The sequence below is a fragment of the Rhopilema esculentum genome, chromosome 16 (genome assembly GCF_057945365.1).
Source record: "Rhopilema esculentum isolate cy_ngs chromosome 16, ASM5794536v1, whole genome shotgun sequence".
Lineage (NCBI taxonomy): Eukaryota > Metazoa > Cnidaria > Scyphozoa > Rhizostomeae > Rhizostomatidae > Rhopilema > Rhopilema esculentum.
In genome coordinates, this window is record NC_142830.1 from 14,973,458 (window position 1) to 14,994,295 (window position 20,838).

At 34.5% G+C, this 20,838-nt stretch overlaps 2 protein-coding genes across 3 annotated transcripts; both read right to left on the minus strand.

The window, feature by feature from the left end:
* Positions 1–415: 415 nt before the first annotated feature.
* LOC135682584 (exosome complex component RRP41) lies at positions 416–16,252 on the minus strand. Of its 2 annotated transcripts, none has more exons than XM_065197547.2 (3): positions 16,125–16,252; positions 11,309–11,688; positions 416–1,170 (listed from the first exon to the last, which is right to left on the minus strand). In XM_065197547.2, exons 2-3 carry the CDS (start codon positions 11,681–11,683, stop codon positions 820–822), a joined length of 726 nt encoding a protein of 241 aa, XP_065053619.2. In that variant the 5' UTR covers positions 11,684–11,688; positions 16,125–16,252; the 3' UTR covers positions 416–819. The 2 variants fall into 2 exon arrangements, with proteins under 2 accessions (XP_065053619.2, XP_088969251.1); XM_089113125.1 differs by having other exon boundaries at positions 16,079–16,217.
* Positions 16,253–16,437: 185 nt separating this feature from the next.
* On the minus strand, positions 16,438–20,331 carry LOC135682254 (uncharacterized). The gene is made up of 7 exons (XM_065197059.2): positions 20,057–20,331; positions 19,595–19,687; positions 18,975–19,206; positions 18,332–18,485; positions 17,769–17,986; positions 17,236–17,343; positions 16,438–17,075 (listed from the first exon to the last, which is right to left on the minus strand). Exons 1-7 carry the CDS (start codon positions 20,129–20,131, stop codon positions 16,648–16,650), a joined length of 1,308 nt encoding a protein of 435 aa, XP_065053131.2. The 5' UTR covers positions 20,132–20,331; the 3' UTR covers positions 16,438–16,647.
* Between the last annotated feature and the right edge of the window lie 507 nt (positions 20,332–20,838).

Sequence of the window (20,838 nt, forward strand, 5' to 3'; positions counted from 1 at the left end):
AAAGACTAACAAAATAAGTTGGCTTTGCTAGTGGGAAAAGAAGTACTCCTTCTGCACACGACAAGCAATAAACCCACCGCGTGTCTCTGACATGCCTCACTACCCTCCATTACCATAGTAGGCTTAGGCCAGTACAGGCAATGAGACCTACGGACAGATAGCATCAAAAGCACAATATGGATAAGGGTAACTTCTTGTAGTGGCGGCTTTATTCTTCAATTTCAAATGGAAGCGAAAAAAAAAACTGACATTGCACGTATTAAGCCAATTGTCAAGAGAAAGAAATGAAAAATACCATTTCTCTAGAGATAGAGATGAAAAGCAGCGAAAGTAACTATTAAATAAAAGTTGTCTTCATGAGAAACAAGTCGCATAAAGGGACGAAGTCAAGTCGCAAGTCAAGAAACAAGTCGCATAAAGATATTTCTCATTTTATCAGTTATAAAAAAGAGTGAACATCTTATTGTAACAAACTTACATCGTACCAAAAATTTAGGTGAACCATTAAAGCATAAACGGACTCTAGCTGCAAGAAGTAGGACATAGTAGACTATAAAAATAGGCAAAAAACTAGTCATTGAAAAGACAACTTAATACAATCCAACCAGCGAAATTGTTTGATATAAATATGTAATACTTTGGCATTGGGATTAGAACATGAGAGACACAGAATCCTTTGACATTTTTCATAAGTGCCCCCTTAATCAAACAAGAAGTCCTCTTTATCAGTTCAATTCCAACCGTTTTTCAACTTTTTTGCGTTACAATATGCCTCACAGAAAACTGTTTCATCTAGAGATCGTTCATTCGCTAAAGCCCCTACTTTGCAGTATTATGAACTAAAGTATCTTTAATCGTTCTTTGAAGAATAGTGAAAATGTCCTTGCAGCCTTTCTTAGCGGCTTCTAAGATGCTTTCAAGATTATCCAGATGCAGCCTCGAGTCCATTTGGAACAAGGTGACAGTGTTCAGTTTAGGCTGCATTGCAAGTGTCAAAGTTGGCGCATTGGAAATCTCCTCAAGTTGGTTCAAATCAACTAGCGCCGTTTCGTTGGCATACGTTGCTGTACAGGCGCTGACAAAATCCTTCATTGGAATTCCCGCATCGATTAATGCCAATGTGGCAGCGTTAATGCACGCAGATAAATTTCCTCCGTCAGACTGTAATACCTAGAGAACAAGAAAATTCATAAAACATAAAACAATATTGCTTCAAAATAAGACAATACATTTCAACATGGAGAAAACTGTGGATTACGTTCTCTGAAGATTGTAAAAATGTAAATGTGAGGACAACACTTACACATTTAAAGCCTGAGACAAGAAGAAGGGATTTGATTGGAAGATCAGAAGTCAGCAACACAAAACACGCATCATTGTTGCAAATGCAAGGTACAAAAAACACATCCCTCGTGGATAAGGCTTAAAAAAGCAGAACAATAAATATTCCTCTTCACCAGCGGGTATCTGAACATAAAATCTTTTTCGCGCATTTGATTAAATAAAATTGTTAAACTGAATTGATATCGCAACATTTTTGTGTGAGCGAATCCCTATATTGTAGTAAGTGATTTAAACACAGAACAGGGACTGATAACCATACTGCTCGTCTCAGTGTCCTATAACACTTATTGATTTCATCATGCCTATATTTTTTAATGTAAACTTTGAATTGTAGCTGGAACTTTAAAATTGTAAAAATATTGCTGAATGATATTTTGAATTGAATTGAATTGAATAGTTAACTAGAAACATCTCCTCAATTTAATCTTGTAAAAACTCCGTATTCTGGATGAATGGATGGAATTGCGTCCCTACCAAACAAAAGGATTGCGTCCCTACCAAACAAAAAAGTTCCGTCATTTATGAATTTACGTGCCAGTGTGATTCTGGCTACGTAGGGCGCACAACCCAAAGATTGGGGGATAGGATAAAACAGCATGTTCCTTCCAACATACGAAACAAAACTGCCCCTCAAAGAGAACAGCCTCCTCGATCTTGTAGGTCTAGAAACACTGTTAAAACAAGTGATTCTGCCATTGGTCAACATCTTTTAGACAACCCAGATTGTGCAAAACTCTATAATGACGACATGTTTCGGATAATTGGCAGAGCCCGGTCGTCCTTCCATCTAGCAGTTTTGGAGTCAATCTACATAAAAACGAAAAAGCCGCCATTGTGTAGACAAAAGGAGTTCGTTTTCTCTCTTGGACTCCATTGATAATTTTTCTGTAGGCTCGCGGCACTGATTGGTCAACTATACCGGTCTTGTGCTTGCGTTTTTCTGATTGGCCTATTTCGATCCACAACTGGGTATATATTTTTCTAACGTGTTTTTTCGGAACCTATTCTGACGTTTTATATAATTATATATATTTAATCATAAGGAAAAATGCTGACAGGAGGAAAATTCTTTCCACAAGGGTGCTGCCCAATTGTATCGAACCACTCTTGGTTGGTATCGAGCTCCAGTTTGCTGCGTCGAAAAACCACGCTCATTCCACTGAGCCAAACGGCCTAATGAAATGAGCGATGAATCTCCGAAGCCAACACTGGAGATCTCACCGTAGCCAAGGCAGTTTTAGTTTCTTCTGTTCCGGCTTAAAGCCTTCATCAGAGCCATTTAAACCATAGATATATAATCATAAGGCAAATGCTGACAGGGGGAAAATTCTTTCCACGAGGGTGATATTTTATATAAATATATATAGATATTTAAGATATGTATATCTTAAGATATATATTATATATATATATAGGTAATATATATAAATATATACATATATATATAGATATAGGTAGAAGTATATATAGATATTTAAGAATTTTAAAAAGTCAGAGGAAAAAAAATGGTGAAATAAAAATAGGCACCAGCTTTTCAAGAAACACTATAATAGTTGCTTTTAGAAATCAAATTCCTTTAAGTTTCCAATTCAGTTTCCACAGCAAAGCCTATGTCAACGCAAGCCCGAGGCTTGATTAAATGTTGGCAGCCAAACCCAGACCAGGTCAAAAATATTTGGACGTCGATTTGCATAAGGCTGGCTATCTCTAAGTCAACCGCCACACCCTATGTACTGAATTTTCCGACGAACACTGTTTGTTTAATCATATCAATTTACATCATTTAAAATACAATTATATTAGACTTCATCGGGATCAAAGACAGAAACAGCTGTTAGTAATGATGTTTTTCAACCTCGTGAGCCATTCATTAACACAAACAACAAAGTGAATATGAATGAAACTGTCATTTTTTCTAACGTTTAGTTTCGGCTACTGAGGGCAGAAATTCTCAAAGTGTCCGCAAAACACATAAATTACGAGGAAAACATCCACAGATCAATGTTAGGATTGTGGCTTGTTCAAGGAATGCTTCATAAACTGGGATTCTTGACTGCAAAACTGACTTGAGCCAAGAATGTGTCAACAAACATGAGGTCATTTCTCAGTTGATGTTAAATTGCGTTTCGATAATATGTGGCAGGTTCCCCTCCACAAAATTTGCCAAAACAAAAAGGTCAGCAAATTAAGATGTATCACTCATCGTGAAAGTTAATTCAATGATAGCTCTGTTTTATAGAAGGATAGAAGTCGCGACAAGAAAAAGTTTCTTGACGATTTCTCAAGAAATAATGTAATTAAGTAGGAAGAACGAAAAAATCCACTGCACCCTAGAAGATATCCTCATTTGAAACTTCTTAAAAAGTCACGTGATCTTTGAGAAACGACAATTTAACGTTTAAAGTTTTGCTCAAATATTGCGATTTGAATGAACGTAAATGTATCATAATCCACTGATGCCGGGAATTGTTTTTGTGTGGATAGCAGCACATTGTTAATTCATATATATTTGTAAAATATTCTTACATCTTTGGATCACATGGTTTGCTAAAAACCTGCTCGCTTTTGATTCGGTATCAGGGATCCAACTGTGATATCGAACTCAATTGCATCAACTGCACTTTCAAACTATCCTTGATACTTAAATCGAGAAACCATGGGAATCAAAGCATTTTCATCATAAACAAATAAACTGCTTTTCGATCAAGCACAATAAATATTCTATATTGCTTTTTGCAGCCTTTTTGGGGCTGCGCTGAAACATCGCGATGGCAATTTAGCTCCTTCACGTGATAGAAAAACCTCCAGGTCATCGGATACACTCGCCAAATAATCCTGGATAAAACAAGTTGTCCCGATCCCTAAGGCCTAATGAGCGACGAATTTGTCTTAACCAAACGATCAGGAAGAGGGTACCTTTGTGATTATATAAAGGAAGTATGGCTGTTGTTTTGTGGAACAGTGAAAAGCTGTGGTTGCAGAAGTTCGGTCTGGTGCTTACAGTCTACCCTCGGGCTGAGTCAGGATTATCTTGGGGGGATGAAGCTATTGTCTAATGCTCAAATGATATCCTTCGAATTGGTCATCAGAACTCCGCAAAATAATCCAGTTGTGGACTGGCTCATTACTCTGGCTCCGAGATTGATACGAGGGCAGCCGTTCTTAAGAGAGAAGAGCACTGTACAAAGTAACAAGATAATACGTGGTAGCAAATTTGCTGAAGGATCAAGAGGATGGAGATACAAAAGGTAGCTTGTATTGTGAGAAAGTCATTGGGCTCAGCATACAAGTCAACGACATTGTGATATAAGACATCTTAGCATATCAAAAAGGCCATTTTCAGTTATTAGAACTAAATGTTTACTAACATTAATGGTATTCACTTAAAAAGAGCTGTGATATCCTGCGGCCATGAGGACGAAACAGATTTCCAAGGAACTTTTTTTAGAGTTTTTAATGTTTGCTGTATTTGATAAAATGATCTCATTCAGTAATAAAGGAACTATTCGTTAATAGTAATATCAAAGGTCATGAGCATGTTTTTGAAAAAGTTCTTGTCGTTATCAAAAATAATTTCAATTTTCGTAGTTTTAAGCTTGTTTTTTAGTAGTTCCTTGCAATCAATAAATCCTTAACGATCTCAAATAAAGCCTCAACATATCTTAGAATCAACGTGACTGGCATTTCGATTTGAAAGAGGGTGCGCATTCCTCTCAGAAAAGAAAAATGTTTTAAGCAATATCCGTCCAACGATAATACACCAATTCGACATACGACCTCATTTTGAAAAATTCTTCGAATTCTTTTATACAAACCTTTTGACCTCAGATTCGGATTGAGAGCAATGATTTTAATCTACATGGAAGTTTTCATTATGGTATTGCTCACGATATTGATTTTATGACGACATAAAGATAAAAAATTATAAGAGCTTTGACCGTAATTGGCGACTAGAGGGGGGGGGGGGGATTTGATTTCACCGGTAAATGATTTTTGTGGTCAAATCCCTTATAAGATTGCTAACTTCAAATCTCTGTCAAATCTAAAATACAAGCACAAATAGTATGAATTGTTTCCGGTCTAAAATTTTGGTGATAAAACCAAATCTGGGCTTAAAAAAGTCACATAATTAAATTTGGAGAAATTTCCAAAACGAGGCCGTAAGTTGTATTGGTATATTGGGTAAGAAAGGGTGTACTTAGATACCTCTGAGATCATTTTTATTCCTTTAAAGCTTCATACAGGTTGTAACTTCAGACAAAACCTCGTCATATCTTGGCTGTTATTAGATTCAGCAGAGATTTAGATAAAATTTTTTCAAACAATGTTGAAAAAACCAGGAAATGCCAAGCTATTACACTCGGCTTTGTCTTTGGTTAAGAAAAAAATGATAAAATGTTACAGAATATTTGGTGGCGAAATTTGTCAGATTTTTTGGAAAACATTTAATGACAAAGCCATGGTAATATGGTCTATTTCAGGCGTTATTTAGATGGAAATAGATTCAACTAAGTTTATGGTTGAATTTATAACCAAAGGAGATTGGCTAATGATAGGGTATCTTGCTCTCCAGGTTTTGCCACTGGCCTATCCAACAGATCTCAAACCATGTTGCAAGTTGTGTTATAAAAACATCAATTTAAAAAACCTGCTATGTAACATACTGATGAACAGATGTCTAAACTTGAAAATATGCAAAAAAAGCAAGGAGAGATCAAATTTAAAGATTCATGTACATAAAGAGTTTGTGACTAAACCACACGGTTAAAGGGTTTTTCAGATCAGATAAAATCAATGTTGGTAGAGATTTAAACTTTCAAGACGATAGTTATAGTTATTAGCCGCCATATTTATTTGCGAAGGAAACATCAGTTTCGTATCTTTTCACAATTAATGCTATAAAAAAGTGGTTCAATACTGGAAAAATAAGGAAAACAGGGAGTTTTAAAACGAATTAAAAAAGTTCTTGAGAGCAAACTTTTTTTAAGTTAATCATTTCATTTAATTTCGTAAAAAAGCGAAGCAAAGAATATTAATACTAAGTTCTGAAACCAAAAATCTCATTCACCTGAATGACCACAAGTTCAAAATGAAATCTCTAGAAATTATTGTTCAAAACATTCTTATTGGTAAATATTTTCACTGGCTACATGTGGAAAGCCACAAATTCTTAATAAAAATCCAAACAAATATCTAAATTTATAATTAATATTCAAAAACCATATTAAAATTTAAAATTTTTCTAAAACGTTTTTAATTTTGAAAGGTTATTTTTTTCTCAAAAAGCTTTCTGTTTACTTTTTTTTCAAAAGAGTTATTCTTACTAATTTGGAAATGATTATTTCTTCTGTAAAAAATGAATTTTTTTAACTCCATTTGAGAATGATTTTTCAAGTATCCATTTCAAAATTGAAATTTCGCTCATTCCATATCAAGCTTCAAAACTTCGTAGCAACAAAGCAAGTTTGCAATTGGGACATCTGTGACGATTGGGACACCCGTGACACCTGGGACATCTGTGACAATTGGGACATCCGATTAACTTTGTGTGACAATTCCATTTCTATTCCTTGTTGTTATTTGAAAACATATTTTTTGCAAGAAAGGTTATTCTCTGAATGTTCGAGATAAGAATAAACAGAAAAGAGACCAAGATTGGCTCATTGAGGAACACCAAATTAAATAACCTCTGAGATTGCTCCCGGAACACAGCATAGCTTATAGTGCTTTAAGAAGGGATAGAATTTACTTGGCTAGAATGCTATTGACTATTTGGGTTGTCTCAATTGAATTTGATATAGCAATGGAACCGACAAAGATAATACGGTAGAATATATCATTGGCCATAATTGTTCACAACATGCGAAAACTGCAAAATGACTAATATTGCACACACAAATATGTATTATTCTTGGGTTGAGAAGGCACGACCAAATTGCAACAATAAAGGGCAAAGTTATTCTCATCTACTTAAAGCTGCTTATTAAGTCTCCTCAGAAATGAACTATCGTTGTCTTGGGATGTGTAGCAATGTATTAAGTTGGCAATTCTTCAGCAAGGAATGCTCCCTCATTTTCACTTAAGTGGATTTTTGCATTGTCAGAGAAAATATATATGCCCGATGATCTTTATTGAGAAACATTTTTTGACAAAAGCTTAATGTAAGTTTTCAATGTGACAAGCGATGTCAATTTAGGCTTTTAAAACAGCGACATTTGATGGGAAGACTCTAGAAAAGTATGGAAAAGAAAATTTTAGATTACAAGTACAGATAAAATGCAGTTGACCACACATTTAGATAAAACTAATCAAAAGAGATCAAATCTACTCAGGAGGTCCACAATGCAACAAAAAATAAAGATCAGGGGCATTCACAACTGAGAATTACAAACAAATTATAAGAAATGAAGATTTCTCGTCATTGCTAAGTGACGATAAGTGATAGAATTTAAACTTAACTTGGAATTGTTAATTAATAAACTGATCCATTTATGAGAGTTAAAAATTTGAATAAAGAAATTAATAAGACCAAGCCCTAAGTAACCACCCACGCGAGACAACAAAAACATAAAACAGGTTTTAACATTGCTAATTAGGGTAGCAAATTGTCCAGAAGCCACAGTAAATTGTTTGCTTGACTCAACTGACGCACATGGATCAATAAAACTGCACCACCCAGACAGAAAGCGATTTCACTTGTTAGCCAATACCAAAACAAATAGAAGAAAAATTCCGATATAATAGAATTCACATAAGGATTCAAATTAGTCAGAAAACATTGACACGGACTTGTATTTTGACTGCATTTTTAATTAGTATTTTTAATTGACTCCTTATTGCAAAGGGTTACTCCTTATTGCAAAGGGTTACTCCTTATTGCAAAGAGTTACTCCTTAAGACAAAGGGTTATCCTTGCCAGCCAAATTATATTTCTTTGAAACTTCATTCTTATTAATTTTATTTAATAACACAACTGTAAGCCTCACAATAATTTGGCAACTTACAATTGACTGGTCTGGTACAGTGGACAAAGCATGCATACAAATGTTAGGGCTAAAATTTTGCTTTCCTTTTATTCTTCTTTTCTTTTTGGTTAAGCAAGAACAAGGTTAAGATGAAAACTCAGCGGAATCCTGTGATTTGTTTCTATGACAGAAGATGCAGTACGATGTTTGAACTGCCATGTTTATGATTTTGGAAATGATGTAGTTTGGTGTAAGGTTTGTTGCAAGACCGAGATCGTTGAGCTTTGAAGTGAGTTAATTGCATGGTGTACCAAACATGCAACGACCGGTGATAAAGAGAGTAACAAATCTAATGTCAGGGTACTGGAATCAGAGACGAGCAATGAATGGATAATACTTTGAGTCTTTCCTGGCAGTATCGGAATTTAAAATGTGTTTCAAAGCCCACTATGTATCAACATTTGTATAAGATGTATAACTATGTATAAACATTTGTTCTTGGTTGTAAGAAGCAAGTTAGGGCGATATTAATATCCAGTTATGACACAAGGGAAGATGAACCAGGTAAATCAACGCATAATGAAGGACAGTCAATGGATTGGAGGGTATTGGCTATAATTAACACAGAGTTGTGTCTCCAAGTGTAGCGACCCTCTTGCGGGTACACTTGACATCTTGCAACGACATGAAGTAGTGATTCAAGTGGCATGCAAAAAGAACAGCCAGGAGCGGGGCTACGTTCCCAAAGCCACGTGTTTTTTGTTGTTGGAAGCGTGTTATTTAGATAGAGATCTGTGAAATTAACATATTTTTTGCATCTTCTTGTGGACAGAAGACCAAGTAAAGCTTAGCTTTTTCATTGACTCGCTAAGCATTGATGAGGGGATGGCTCTTTGAGAGAGAAGGGATTTTGTCCATCGTTCTTGATGTTCTTCAAGGAATGCCTTTAGAGCTTGTTTGATGTTTTGAGTTCCTTTTGATTTGATTTGATGTTTTGATTTGAATTCCTTTCAAATCAATCATCTTCTAGTACTAAATCACTTAGATTTAAAGATTATAAAAAGTTGTTTTTCTAAAAACTAATGCAATCGCCCCCAAACTATGAATATTTTCTGGCATCGTTTTTATAGAATAAGTTGTCTGACGTGCCGTTAAAAGTTGATTGTTTTTTATTAGAAGCATATGGCTTTCCACATTGGGAAGCCTGTGAAACCTTTTTCTAAAAACTCAAGACAAATGCAACAATAAGTCTACGATGTCAGAAGCATTCTATTGAAAACTGACTACAAAGACTCGTCTTGATGGTCTAAAAATAAGCACACAAAAAGACTCTAAATGATCTGATGTGGCATCCTCAATCCTAGGCAAACAAAATCTTAGGAATGACTCAAAAACGGCTTAAGAAGAGCGAATAGATTTCCTATTAGATCAAAAAAGGGAAGCACCGGCATAAATCCGAGATTGGAAAGGTTATGGCGTCAAGAAGACTGGCACTAACAGAGAGTTACACTAGCAGATATTCCCTCAGACATAAAGCTTTGAAAAACATGACATAGCGCCCGTCATTCTCAATACCATTGGAATAAGGCATCAGGGATATACATCAGAGAAATGAAAATTGGCATTCACCAAATGCCAAAGTAGGACTCAAAATGTCTTGAAGGAAACCGTTTTGTTATGTTCACTAGAAATAGTGGAAGGACAGGTTTTCAAATGATTCTAAGAGATAAGATAAGCCTTTATGACACGAGAATATCCTTTATCGATTCGGGCGTTGAGATTATGATATCACTCTGGGACGAGAATTAGAGATGGATTTAGCTTATATCTTTCCTTCCGCGTATCCGTTGAAACCATTAAAAGTCTATCATAGCACAAAAATCGCTGTAAATAACATATTACATATAGGTTTAGCAGACCAAGTGAGATAAAGAAAGAATGAACTATTAATGCCTTAAATATGATTACTTCTACAGCAGTTTTGCTTCCTATCTTCAGACTTTTATCGTTATCTTGCCCTGTAAAACTGAAACCCCAATCTCACTGACGTCAATAACACTCGATGGGATAACATTACGCGATAAAAAAGCCCAATCTTTCAAGGAACAAAAGCAAAAGTCAGCCAGCAGCTACAATTGTCATCTTAAGTTTCTAATTTTGGACATCTCCAGATCTTTTATGTTACTCTGAGTAAATAGGATATTTGTCGTGTACTCATCTTTTGTGGTCAATAAGTAGAGGTAAGGACCAATAGAAAACTTTACTGTATTTCATTTAATAAACGCTCAAGCATTTGCCCTGTTTTGAAGCCTTCGATGCGGCGGTGTTTAATCCTATAGCTGTAAAAATCTTCTCTTAGATCAGAGATAGGCAACCTATGGCCCGCGGGCAAGAATCCGACCCGGAAAGGGAATTTTCATGGCCCACAAGATGATAAATTCGCATTATATTTTTTTGGCAAGGATGATTCTCCTAGAGGTCGCAAATATTAAATGAAACATATTGATCCAAAATGAGGTTATTTTCATGAAAGAATTTTTCACTATCTGCTGTCAAGAACTCATTCTGCTAAAAGACAGGACAGCAGAATGTATGTAATTGTAGTGAAATTGAATTTAAATGAAAATTTTTCATTATTTTTATTATCACTTTATTACAACTATCGTATTCGTTTTTCTTATTACCTTTGGCTCACTCTCTAAAAAAGGAGTTTAGATGTTACATAAACATTCAATAGACAGACACGTTAGTTTTGCATTACAAAAAAATGAGTAAATTGTTCAAATGAAAACAATATTCCTAACAGACTTAGTTAGATTTGCAACAGGAAAGATTCAAAAACTAATCTATTAATTTTAGAATTTACGTATCACCCATCCAAAATCAACCTGCATTTTGGTAACATTGTTTTAGAGTGGAATATTTTTCATGATCTCTGCTTGTAAACACGTGAGCCCAAATTGCTTAAAAAGTCTAATGAAAGGCCACAAATATCATACCTGTACGAAGATATCAATCTGTGATCTTGGGTATATACTCGTCATGATTGCAGCTTCAAAAACTTTTTCCAGTGCAATTGTCAATTCAGTTGATCTTCTATCGCCAGTGGGTCTACTTCGCCTGTAGTTTGTACTAAACGTGGCCATACTGTATTCGCAATTAACTACTGCTTTGTCGTGAACTGATTTTGCGCGATTGACACACTCATGTGGCCCATAGACACTACACATGGCCTTTGTGTTACCATGCTCTATGCTTGCGGATCCATCAGCCTCGCTAAAAATACCAACCTTACAAACTATTTGCTTTAACTCTAATGGTTTTCTTCCATCAAGACGAAGGCCTTCTGCTGAAAGAAGCTCCAATCCCGACATCACGCCTTGATAAGAAAAATAACACCATTTCAAACCTTTAAAGTACAAACTAGGTAAATGCGTAAAGCTTGGCAGAAGGTAATTTAATGAAATATTTTGGATGTTTAGGTCTATCTATCAGCCTTCATATATTTGACCTATATACCTGAAAATGCGTTGAAACTTGGATTAAAAAAAGCAGGTTTATGAATAGAGACTAAATTTACGTTATGTTGGAAATTAGCACTGGTTAACTTATATGCTTTGATTCACTACAAAATATATGTATAAATTTTCAATAAAAAGAGCAATGCAACAATGATTACTGAGCAATGTGGGGAGAACTTGAAGTTAAGAGTTCTGAAGCTAAAAAGTGCTAGTTAAGCTATTCAACGGTGAAGGGTGCAAAAATAGTTAGGCACATTGTACCTTACTGAAATTGGATTGATAAATGAAATAAAATTCTAACGGTGATAGACTAGTAAGTTAAATTTAAAAAAGCTAGGGCTCTGTAATACAGATTCTAAACTTTATGGAAACTTTCACTACAAAAGTCAGAGCAAACAAAACACAACTAAACAAAAGTGACTGTACCAAAAACCAAACATTGTGGGCAGCAGTTGCAAGTTATTCAATATAGACGTATTCAGAAAACAGTTTCAGGATTATGGGCAGAGAAGAATGACCCATTCAAGTTGACATTTCTCGCAAGGACCGTCTCTAGCTATTATTCTAAAGGTGGGTTTGCAGGCCCCATTTACCTACAAGATGCTCATCAACTTTCATTCACTGACAAGCTTGAAAAATCCCTTTTTTATAAGTTTGTGTCAATAATATATTGCTTAAAATAGCAAATCATCCAATTAACAGTTGGGAATAAATTTAGGTATTCTTTTTTATTTCAAAACTTTATTTCAAATTTTGCTTTGGAGAAAATGGTTTTAGTATGATGTTACTAGCACTTAAAGTCCTAGTAAATTCATGTAACCACAACACTCTTTCAATATAGCAGAGTGTTAGAATCAGCATAAGGCAGCCCTTTTTTCTGCCTACTAATTGCATTCTATTGACAGGACAGTACTGCTTCATTTATATCCTCATACTATTTGTCAGATTCTTAATTGTTTCTTCATTGCTGTAGAGAAATTGGTCCATATTTTTAGTTCCTTTAAGCCTATTGGTTTCATTTTTCATTCTATTTATAAAATACTTAAACAGGACAAGTCGTTTCAGTATATACATTCCATAAAAATGTATAGTAAACTGCTTTCCAAATGAGTCTTGTAGATCTTCTGAAAATTTGACATACACCATGTTTTATAGATGTCGTTATCCATGAAAGCTTCACACATTGCTGATTAGTGTAATTGATTATGCAAGCAGCATGCTTGTGTATTCGGTTGAGTTTTCCAAATGATGTTCTCGATAAATTGCTGTTCCACAATAAACAGTTTAACAATAAGTAAACACTGGAATAACAATACTTTTGTATATTACTTTGGCTGCATTGATGGTTAAATTCAGGCAAAGTTTTGAAAGCAATTGCAATTGGGAACAGCCTTTTGTGTTTTTAGTAAGTGTTGAATCAAGATAAACTCCCAAGTACTTGTTTGTTGATCTTTCATTTGCTTTTTTGCCACTAAATCTGGTAGCTCTAGCTCCTTGTTGGAAGGAATTTCATATTGCTTCTGTCATCCTCTGCCTTTAATGACATCCTATGGTCTAATCATTTTTATTTTCATTTAGAGTAAAAAAATTGACTTTAAAAGTAATCATGAGAAACTGCAGATTTTTATTACAGATCTGATTAAAGCGATTTCCTTTCATGGATGCATTTATCTTGCTATTTAAATTTCCATTAGAGCACACATAGTCTAGAAGGCAGTAATCAATTTTACTTATGGTGTTCCTTAACCATCAATTGAACTGCAACATGATCCCTATTTGATATTAATAAAATATGTGCAACCATGAAAATTAATGGGTCTTATGATGATTAAAGGAAATGGAAATGTTTATAACAACTTTCAAAAGAGAATAGGGGGGGGGGGCAGGATAACATGTAGTTTCATTTCCAGAATCTGTATGTATGTTATTTTGAATGGGTAAACAAAATGATCTTCAGATTTCTCCACTGATTCTTTTGGTTGACTTCACCTCGAACTTAATGCTATTTCAGAAACTATGTGAGAATAAGCAAATTCTGGTAGCTGTTTGAATCCCAACAACGAAAGTTTAGAAATCATGGAAACCTCAAGAAAATTCTAATAAGAACCATTTCAAAAGTCTAAATCATGATAAGATGAAAACGTGGGGACTCTTGAGCATAGATTTTAATCCCTTCGTTGGCATATTCTCCTCAAAACAACAGATCTAATATGTTCCATGCATTTTAGTTTACAATGTTTTAAATTAGAATTTTAAATTCAGATCAATTCCAATCTGGATGATCATTATTTTTAATTTACTCTAAAAGTTACAAAACTGATGTGATGACATCTATAAGTTATAAATAGATGCCTGAACATGATGCATGTTAATAGTTAATACTTTGTGATGGAAATTCATTTTGTTTAACAGTTATGCTAACTGCTTCATCAAATGCAAACTGCAAACACAATATTCCATTTGCAGCTCAATGCATTACTATATATATAACTTAAAAAGGCATAAAGTAGATTTGTCCTTTACCCTACCCTAAAGGCAACCACTTTTCATTTCATACCTCTTGGGTTGAGTCAAGCACAAAGATTAAACTTTATATCAAATTTCTAATGATCCAGGTAATTATTGTTTTTTCTGCCAAACAGAATCATAGTTGGGCAACATTTGACGAATAATAGAAAAAATGTTTGATAAAAATTACTTTCAGTTAACTATGCTTATTCTCTGTCAGCTCACCACCTTCCAAGTTGTATGCTGTTGATAATAGCTGTCACTTCAAATCCTTGATAGCTGATTCTTATAAAAAATTCCTTTAGAACCTTGAAACATTTTTTTCAAATTTGTGATTGGTCAAAGAGGCAAATGCAGTAACACACAACCAGCACAGCTTTAAACTATATTAGCAATTATTACAATTTGAATTGTACCAAATGTGAAGATAGCTTTAACAAAATTGTAAGTATGTTTCAAATGTTATTTGAAATGTTCAATTTTTTCAAAACTATTATTGAAAAAAATTAATAGCTCAAGGATTCTAATAAATTTAGATTGATAACATCCAGGTTGGAAAACTAATGCTAGATTCAAGCTAAATGCAGGGCCAAAGATCAAACTTGAAGCTCATATCATCCACACTTTAAGCTTCACAGAACCAAAACACACTTCAGTATATAGAATAGACAATTTTGATTTAAACCCTCAGGCACAGATCCAGAAATTTTTTTGACTGTCGTACAAGAGGCTATGGTCAGGAACTTGTAAATGATTGCCCTTAATTTTTTCAGAAAAATTCCCAGTTTCTTCATTTACATATTTCATATTTGTTTGTGCCCAGCCAAATTTATTTGTTTATTTGTAATCCAAGGTGGAATCCATGTGAAGCTCACACCAGAATTAGGCAAATAAACAATAGAAAGAAAATGGAAAATTGTTGGTCTATGCAGGATATCTTTAGCATAAGTTACATGGATTCCACACTGGGTTGTAAAATCAAACAGACAAAACTTCAATGGGTATTTTTTTGATATAATATTCAGTTGATTCGTTGCATTTGTAATACCATCAAAATATCGAAAATACCTGCAAAATATCAGACACATGCTTCTGAAACTATGCGGTGCCATGGTTTCATCCCTATTTGGGTTGCCAGGTATCTCTTTCCTTTGGGAAAATACTAAGCAGCTAAAAAATCTTACTTCTCCACCAAGAAACTGCAAATCTAAATATCACAAAAGGTTCCTTTCTTTGTGAATACATAGTAGGTGTATTTGTAATCTACCTTTCTCTGAAGACCTGATAAATATGTGGTTTCTCTTTTAATAAATTCGTTTGAAAATGTCATCCTTATTCGTTTATACAAACCATTTGCCTACGTGTGGATTTATCAACATGAAATTGAACAAAGTTAGTTTTATCAGGTTAAGTGCAAATTTACTTTAATTACTGATGATTTGTACGTATGAAATGTTAAGAATGAAATAAACTGAACTGATACTGGAGGAGCGGTAAGATCTATTTGCAAATTTGAGTGACCTACTGAATAGAAAATTGTTGAAAGAAGCCTAGCTGATATTTAGATATTTTAAAAGAAGCAGTTAAATGTATGTTAAACTAAAGCCCAGTTTTATTGTAATAGCGTTGAATATTCTGCATCACAATCTGCACTTTTGTGTATAAGTTCTTGGTAGAATTTTTGCATCCAAGCAAATTAGTCTGAAAATAATGACAGAAGCACGTAAGAGAATTGCTTACTTTCTTTCGTTAGGTCTTTTCTTCTATGTATTCAACGTTTTCCTACCTTAGGTATCCGGCTAGGATGTTTGTTTCTTTCCCATATGTTTCTTTTAGTCCATGTGATTCATTTTGCCATTATGTATCTACCTCGCAAGTCGAACAATTTTATAGCCTCTTTCTGGGTAAGTCTGTAACGGGACGCGCAGAAGGCGGGCATCCCATTTTTGTAACGGGGAATTCTTAGAAAGTGAAAAACATTCGTTACTTAATAAATGTGAACACTGTTCTTTCTGTTTTTAAAGGAACCTTCCTTAATCGAGTCTTGAAATAATCTTGGTGCTTTCCAAATTATTATGACAGCTTAAAATTGCAGACTATTCTAGTACTTTAATTTGACGTTTAAGAAAGGGTAAAGCTGATAAGCAGACAAAACAAGTTGTAGGCAAAAGATGTATCTAATATAATCACAAAACTCCAAATAAAAGTAGGAGCGTTATTTTACACTTCTGAAAAAACAAAGACATAAACAGCACTTTACATTTCCTCACAAATGTCGCCATGTTACTGACAAATCCTTTTGATGATTATCAATTTCTATTTCTCAAAGGGCTTATGGGAGACTTTCTTCTCTCTTTTCCAATAAATTTCTTGGTGTAAACATCATCGTCGTTATCAACCGGTGTCATGTGGTCTTCTCCTGAATCTGATCTTTCTCTAGTACTGTTACTGCTGCAAATAACATTTTTAGGCCAGTCACAAACACCCACTTTTGGGTTATATCGAAGGCTATTCGGACATATCTTGTCGAGAGACTTTCCTTGGACACACAAAACAAACCTTTCACAGTTAACCTCGTGTGGATACGAACCGTCTTGCCGTTGCTTGCAAAAAGATTTGTTTAAAGGCTGTTGCATCGAAAGACCGACTTCAGTTAAATTACTTTTGACTTGTTTTCCTCCTTTTGACTCATTTTTGAATTTACCTTGATCTTTGCTGGAAGACTTTGCATCTGAAACTAAAGATAAACAATCGTAAAGACGGGATTTTCTGTCAGCTACACTTCTGTAGATAGCAACGGGATTTAAGAGATAGCAACACTTTGGGTCTTGAATGTACTGTACGCTCTTTTCTTTCAGTTTTTGATAACGTGTATACGTGCGTAGGAGTTTACGTACCTTGTTCGACAGGGTTGCCTCTTTGCACTAAAGTGCCGCTTTTTGATGAGTTCATCACTTTCACTTCATTGCTGCAGGCAACTATAGGACTTTTATTAACACGACTTCCTAAAAATTCAAAGGAAGATAATCCCAAGATAACATTTTGAAAGATAGTATAAACCCAAGCAGGGTCCTCTTTATAACAGTTGCACCACTTGGCCTAAAGTTAATGGGGGGGGGGGGCTCATAAGGAATTGGCTGATATTATCAAAACATTAATAGAATGCAATTATTGAGCACCGAATACTATGTGCAAAAATTTCTAATTGTAGAAGAGTTTTTACCAACGAGGTCCTCGTTGGTTTTTACTAAACTACAATAGTGAAAATGTCTGCTGGTTGAACCTTTTTTCTTGATTAAATTGCTATCGATTAAATAATGTGGCCTATTGTCAGTAAGGCTTATTTTGGAACAAAATCTTCAATTGCCATTGTCAAATATTATTTGAAATGACAGACAGCAAAAGGTTTTTATGATAACGTAACATTTACCTGAATGAAAAGGCGTGAATTGTTGTTTTAGTGGGATTTCCACACCCAATTTTAATTGATCTAGCGAGAAACCAATCTTTTCTCCAGCTATGCTCGTTGCACGAAATTGCACTGGAACAAGGGCTTGAAGATCTTCTAAAACAAAGTAGTTGTCTGCTTCTCTCCGCAGGCAAACCCATCGCCCATCACGAAAACATTCCATTAAAACCACTGGCAGCCTAAAAAATAAACTTGTGTCATTAAGGTATTCATTTCCTTTAAGGTATAAGTTTGGGAGTATGCAGGGCATGAACTACAGGTTGAGGGCTTAGGGCTACGTCCTTCGAGGATTTAGCTCTAATGAAAGGAAAACAAATATCCTGCTAACATGCGACAAAAAATGTTTGTATTTAATTTATATATGATTTTCTAACAAATATCTTTGTGTTTTGAACTGAAAATGTTGTTTCGCCAGTTAGAAAAACTTCGATATTGTGTTAACAGACGATAATGCAGTACTAAGTTGGCAAATCGCTACTATTGAAAATAAAATTCAATTCTTTTATCAGTGGAAGTGCTCTTACAGTGAATTCCTGATTTGGATCTTAGACGAGTTTTTCTCAGCGCTTTGAATAACCAATCTCAGTTTCTCATCAGGGCGTGACTTGTCAATACAGTCAATAGCTTCTACATTTGCCTTAATTGTTCCTTTACCATCCATGTACAAGTTAATTTCACCTATAAGGAAATAAGTTGAGTCATTCTGCGCTTGAAGCTTTGAAGTAACGTTACAAACAAACAGGTCCAGGCTAACGATTGGTATAAATGTAGCAAATATGAAACACCGCAATACGCCTTTTTATCAAATTGCTCAAACATCTTAAGAAGGATATTACATCAGGTTAAATAAGACGGTTCACAGACCATTCAAAGGGATTCGTCTTTGAAGAAATTCGTCAAGTAACACTTTAATGGCATTGGATATCTTTAGGATATCATGAGTGTATCTGTAGGCAAAGGCAACCGGCAGAGGGTTACCTATTAATTTATACGGTACGCTTCTGAATACATTTTTGCAGAATTTTGTAGAGCAGAGCTAAATATGCAAAATAATAAGGTAAATATAAGTTTCAAAGGGATCTTCAAGTTTCGCTAAAATGTCTTTTTGACAATAGGCCAATTCTTTTGAAACTCCCGATTTTGAATAATACTCCCTTGCCTCAATACCTTTTTGACAGTCATTGCATTTATCAATAACAGCGGCATAGATGTCCTCTGGATCCTCCCTAGCGGTCAGGTCTATCATAGATACTCTCAAACATGTTCCACATGTGAGCGAGTCCAGGAAATCAAATTTGGAGACAGCAGCCAGAATCCATTTCTTCGTGTCAATCAGAGGAGGTATTGGGTCCAGGGAACAAGCACTTGTTCCAACTGGATACGCTCCATAATATGATATCTAAAATACATACAAAAAGAATTATAGACAAGGATATGTATATATATATATAAACAGATACCCTTGCAGAGAAATATCAACTTTGGATATTAAAGAATTTCTGAAATTCTAACAACTTGACTTAGTGCATCAGCAGAAGCAAAGCTACATGAAAATCCTCACTGTTAGATTGACATGGTTGAAAACTCCAGCAAAAAACTATTGATGCAACTGCGTTGTGTCTTGTGCAATAGCAAGAAAGGATAAACCTAGAAACTGTGTTTTAGTCGTTTTAGTTTTTTCCTATGAAAGTGGTATTAAATTGCAGCAATGTTTCTTGCAAGCTTGTATGCAACAAATTTGTTGCCAACAGCAACTCTGGTAATAAAGGTAATTTTAATTACTTTACCTTAGCAAGAGAAGATTTTGAGAAATGGTTGAACAAAAGCTCGACATCTTCGTTGGCATTTCGTGTTGTTCTTTTAACCGCAAAAGGTCGTGCCTGCGAAAGATAAGGACATCTTTTGTCACAGTTCATGTCACTTCTTTCCTCTGTTAGAGCTACGAATGTCAGGTCGAAATAAACAATTTTGGCTGTTAAATCTGGTTTAGAATTGAATGAAAAATAACATTGTTTTTAAAGTTAAACTTATTTGAAAAAGTAGCAGATGCACACTTTATACTTGCTGATTCAAGATTTCATGGTGTTGTTAAATTAGATATTATCGCATTATTCCAAAATTCATTGGAAATATTAAACAAAGCAATAAAAGAGTTTATGAGATCTAATCAATTGTTTATTCATATGTAGGTGTATCAGAATGATGACATTTTAAAACCATTGTTTCAAAAGAAAACAACATTGGCATACCTTTGTTTCGTGTACCACTACTTCCAAATTCACCATGAGCAGAATCAAAATTCTTTTTAGCATTCCCAAATCCATGCCTTGTGAAAACAGTCTATTTCTGCTACCATAACTTTCTTCTTTCTATAAGTATATTTCTACATAGCTAATTAACACACGTAATAATCTAAACATTCATGTGAATTTAGAAAGTATATCTTTATTTCAACAAAGTAATCTATAATTGCTCAATTCTGTTAGGCAAAAATTTTCTACTTTCGATTTGTTTGAAACTTGTTCATTAAACATAGATAAACATGATTAAACATGCTTAGATCCGATTTAAAACTAGTTTGAATTAAACTGAACTACAAAGTTACCAATTAAAAGCATAATCTTATGGCCAATACAGAGTTTCAAGAAAAAGAAAGTCAAAAGTCACTGTAAACACGGAAATAGAAAAATACAAAGAATATTATAATTTTTCATTTTAAGATCTTTTTCTTTTGTTCAAAATTTCGCAAAATGGTTCTTATCATAAGCGGCTGCTTCTGGGCAACTTAAATTTTTATTTGATTTTAAAAAAGCGATATTTAATCAAGCTATTGCGTCCGCAAATTGCAGTAAAAGAGCAAGCATAACATGCGATTTTTCGTAAAACATTACATCAGCTAGGTAGGTTTATGCCTAGGCCTACTGGTTTTGGTTACAAAATCATAAACAATAATTTAAGGCAGTTCGCAAAAGGCCATTAACAGGTTACGTTTCCGATTTGATAAATCAAAAGTCTAGGTTGGAATCATTAA

Coding starts and splice junctions, on each gene's coding strand:
- LOC135682584 (XM_065197547.2), bottom strand. CDS start 11,683: ATGTCGGGATTGGAGCTTCTTTCAGCAGAAGGCCTTCGTCTTGATGGA. Junction 1,171..11,308: donor AGATTGATATCTTCGTACAG/GTATGATATTTG, acceptor CTTGTTCTCTAG/GTATTACAGTCTGACGGAGG.
- LOC135682254 (XM_065197059.2), bottom strand. CDS start 20,131: ATGGATTTGGGAATGCTAAAAAGAATTTTGATTCTGCTCATGGTGAAT. Junction 19,207..19,594: donor CAAAATCTTCTCTTGCTAAG/GTAAAGTAATTA, acceptor TATGTATTTTAG/ATATCATATTATGGAGCGTA. Junction 17,344..17,768: donor ATTCACGCCTTTTCATTCAG/GTAAATGTTACG, acceptor TTGAATTTTTAG/GAAGTCGTGTTAATAAAAGT.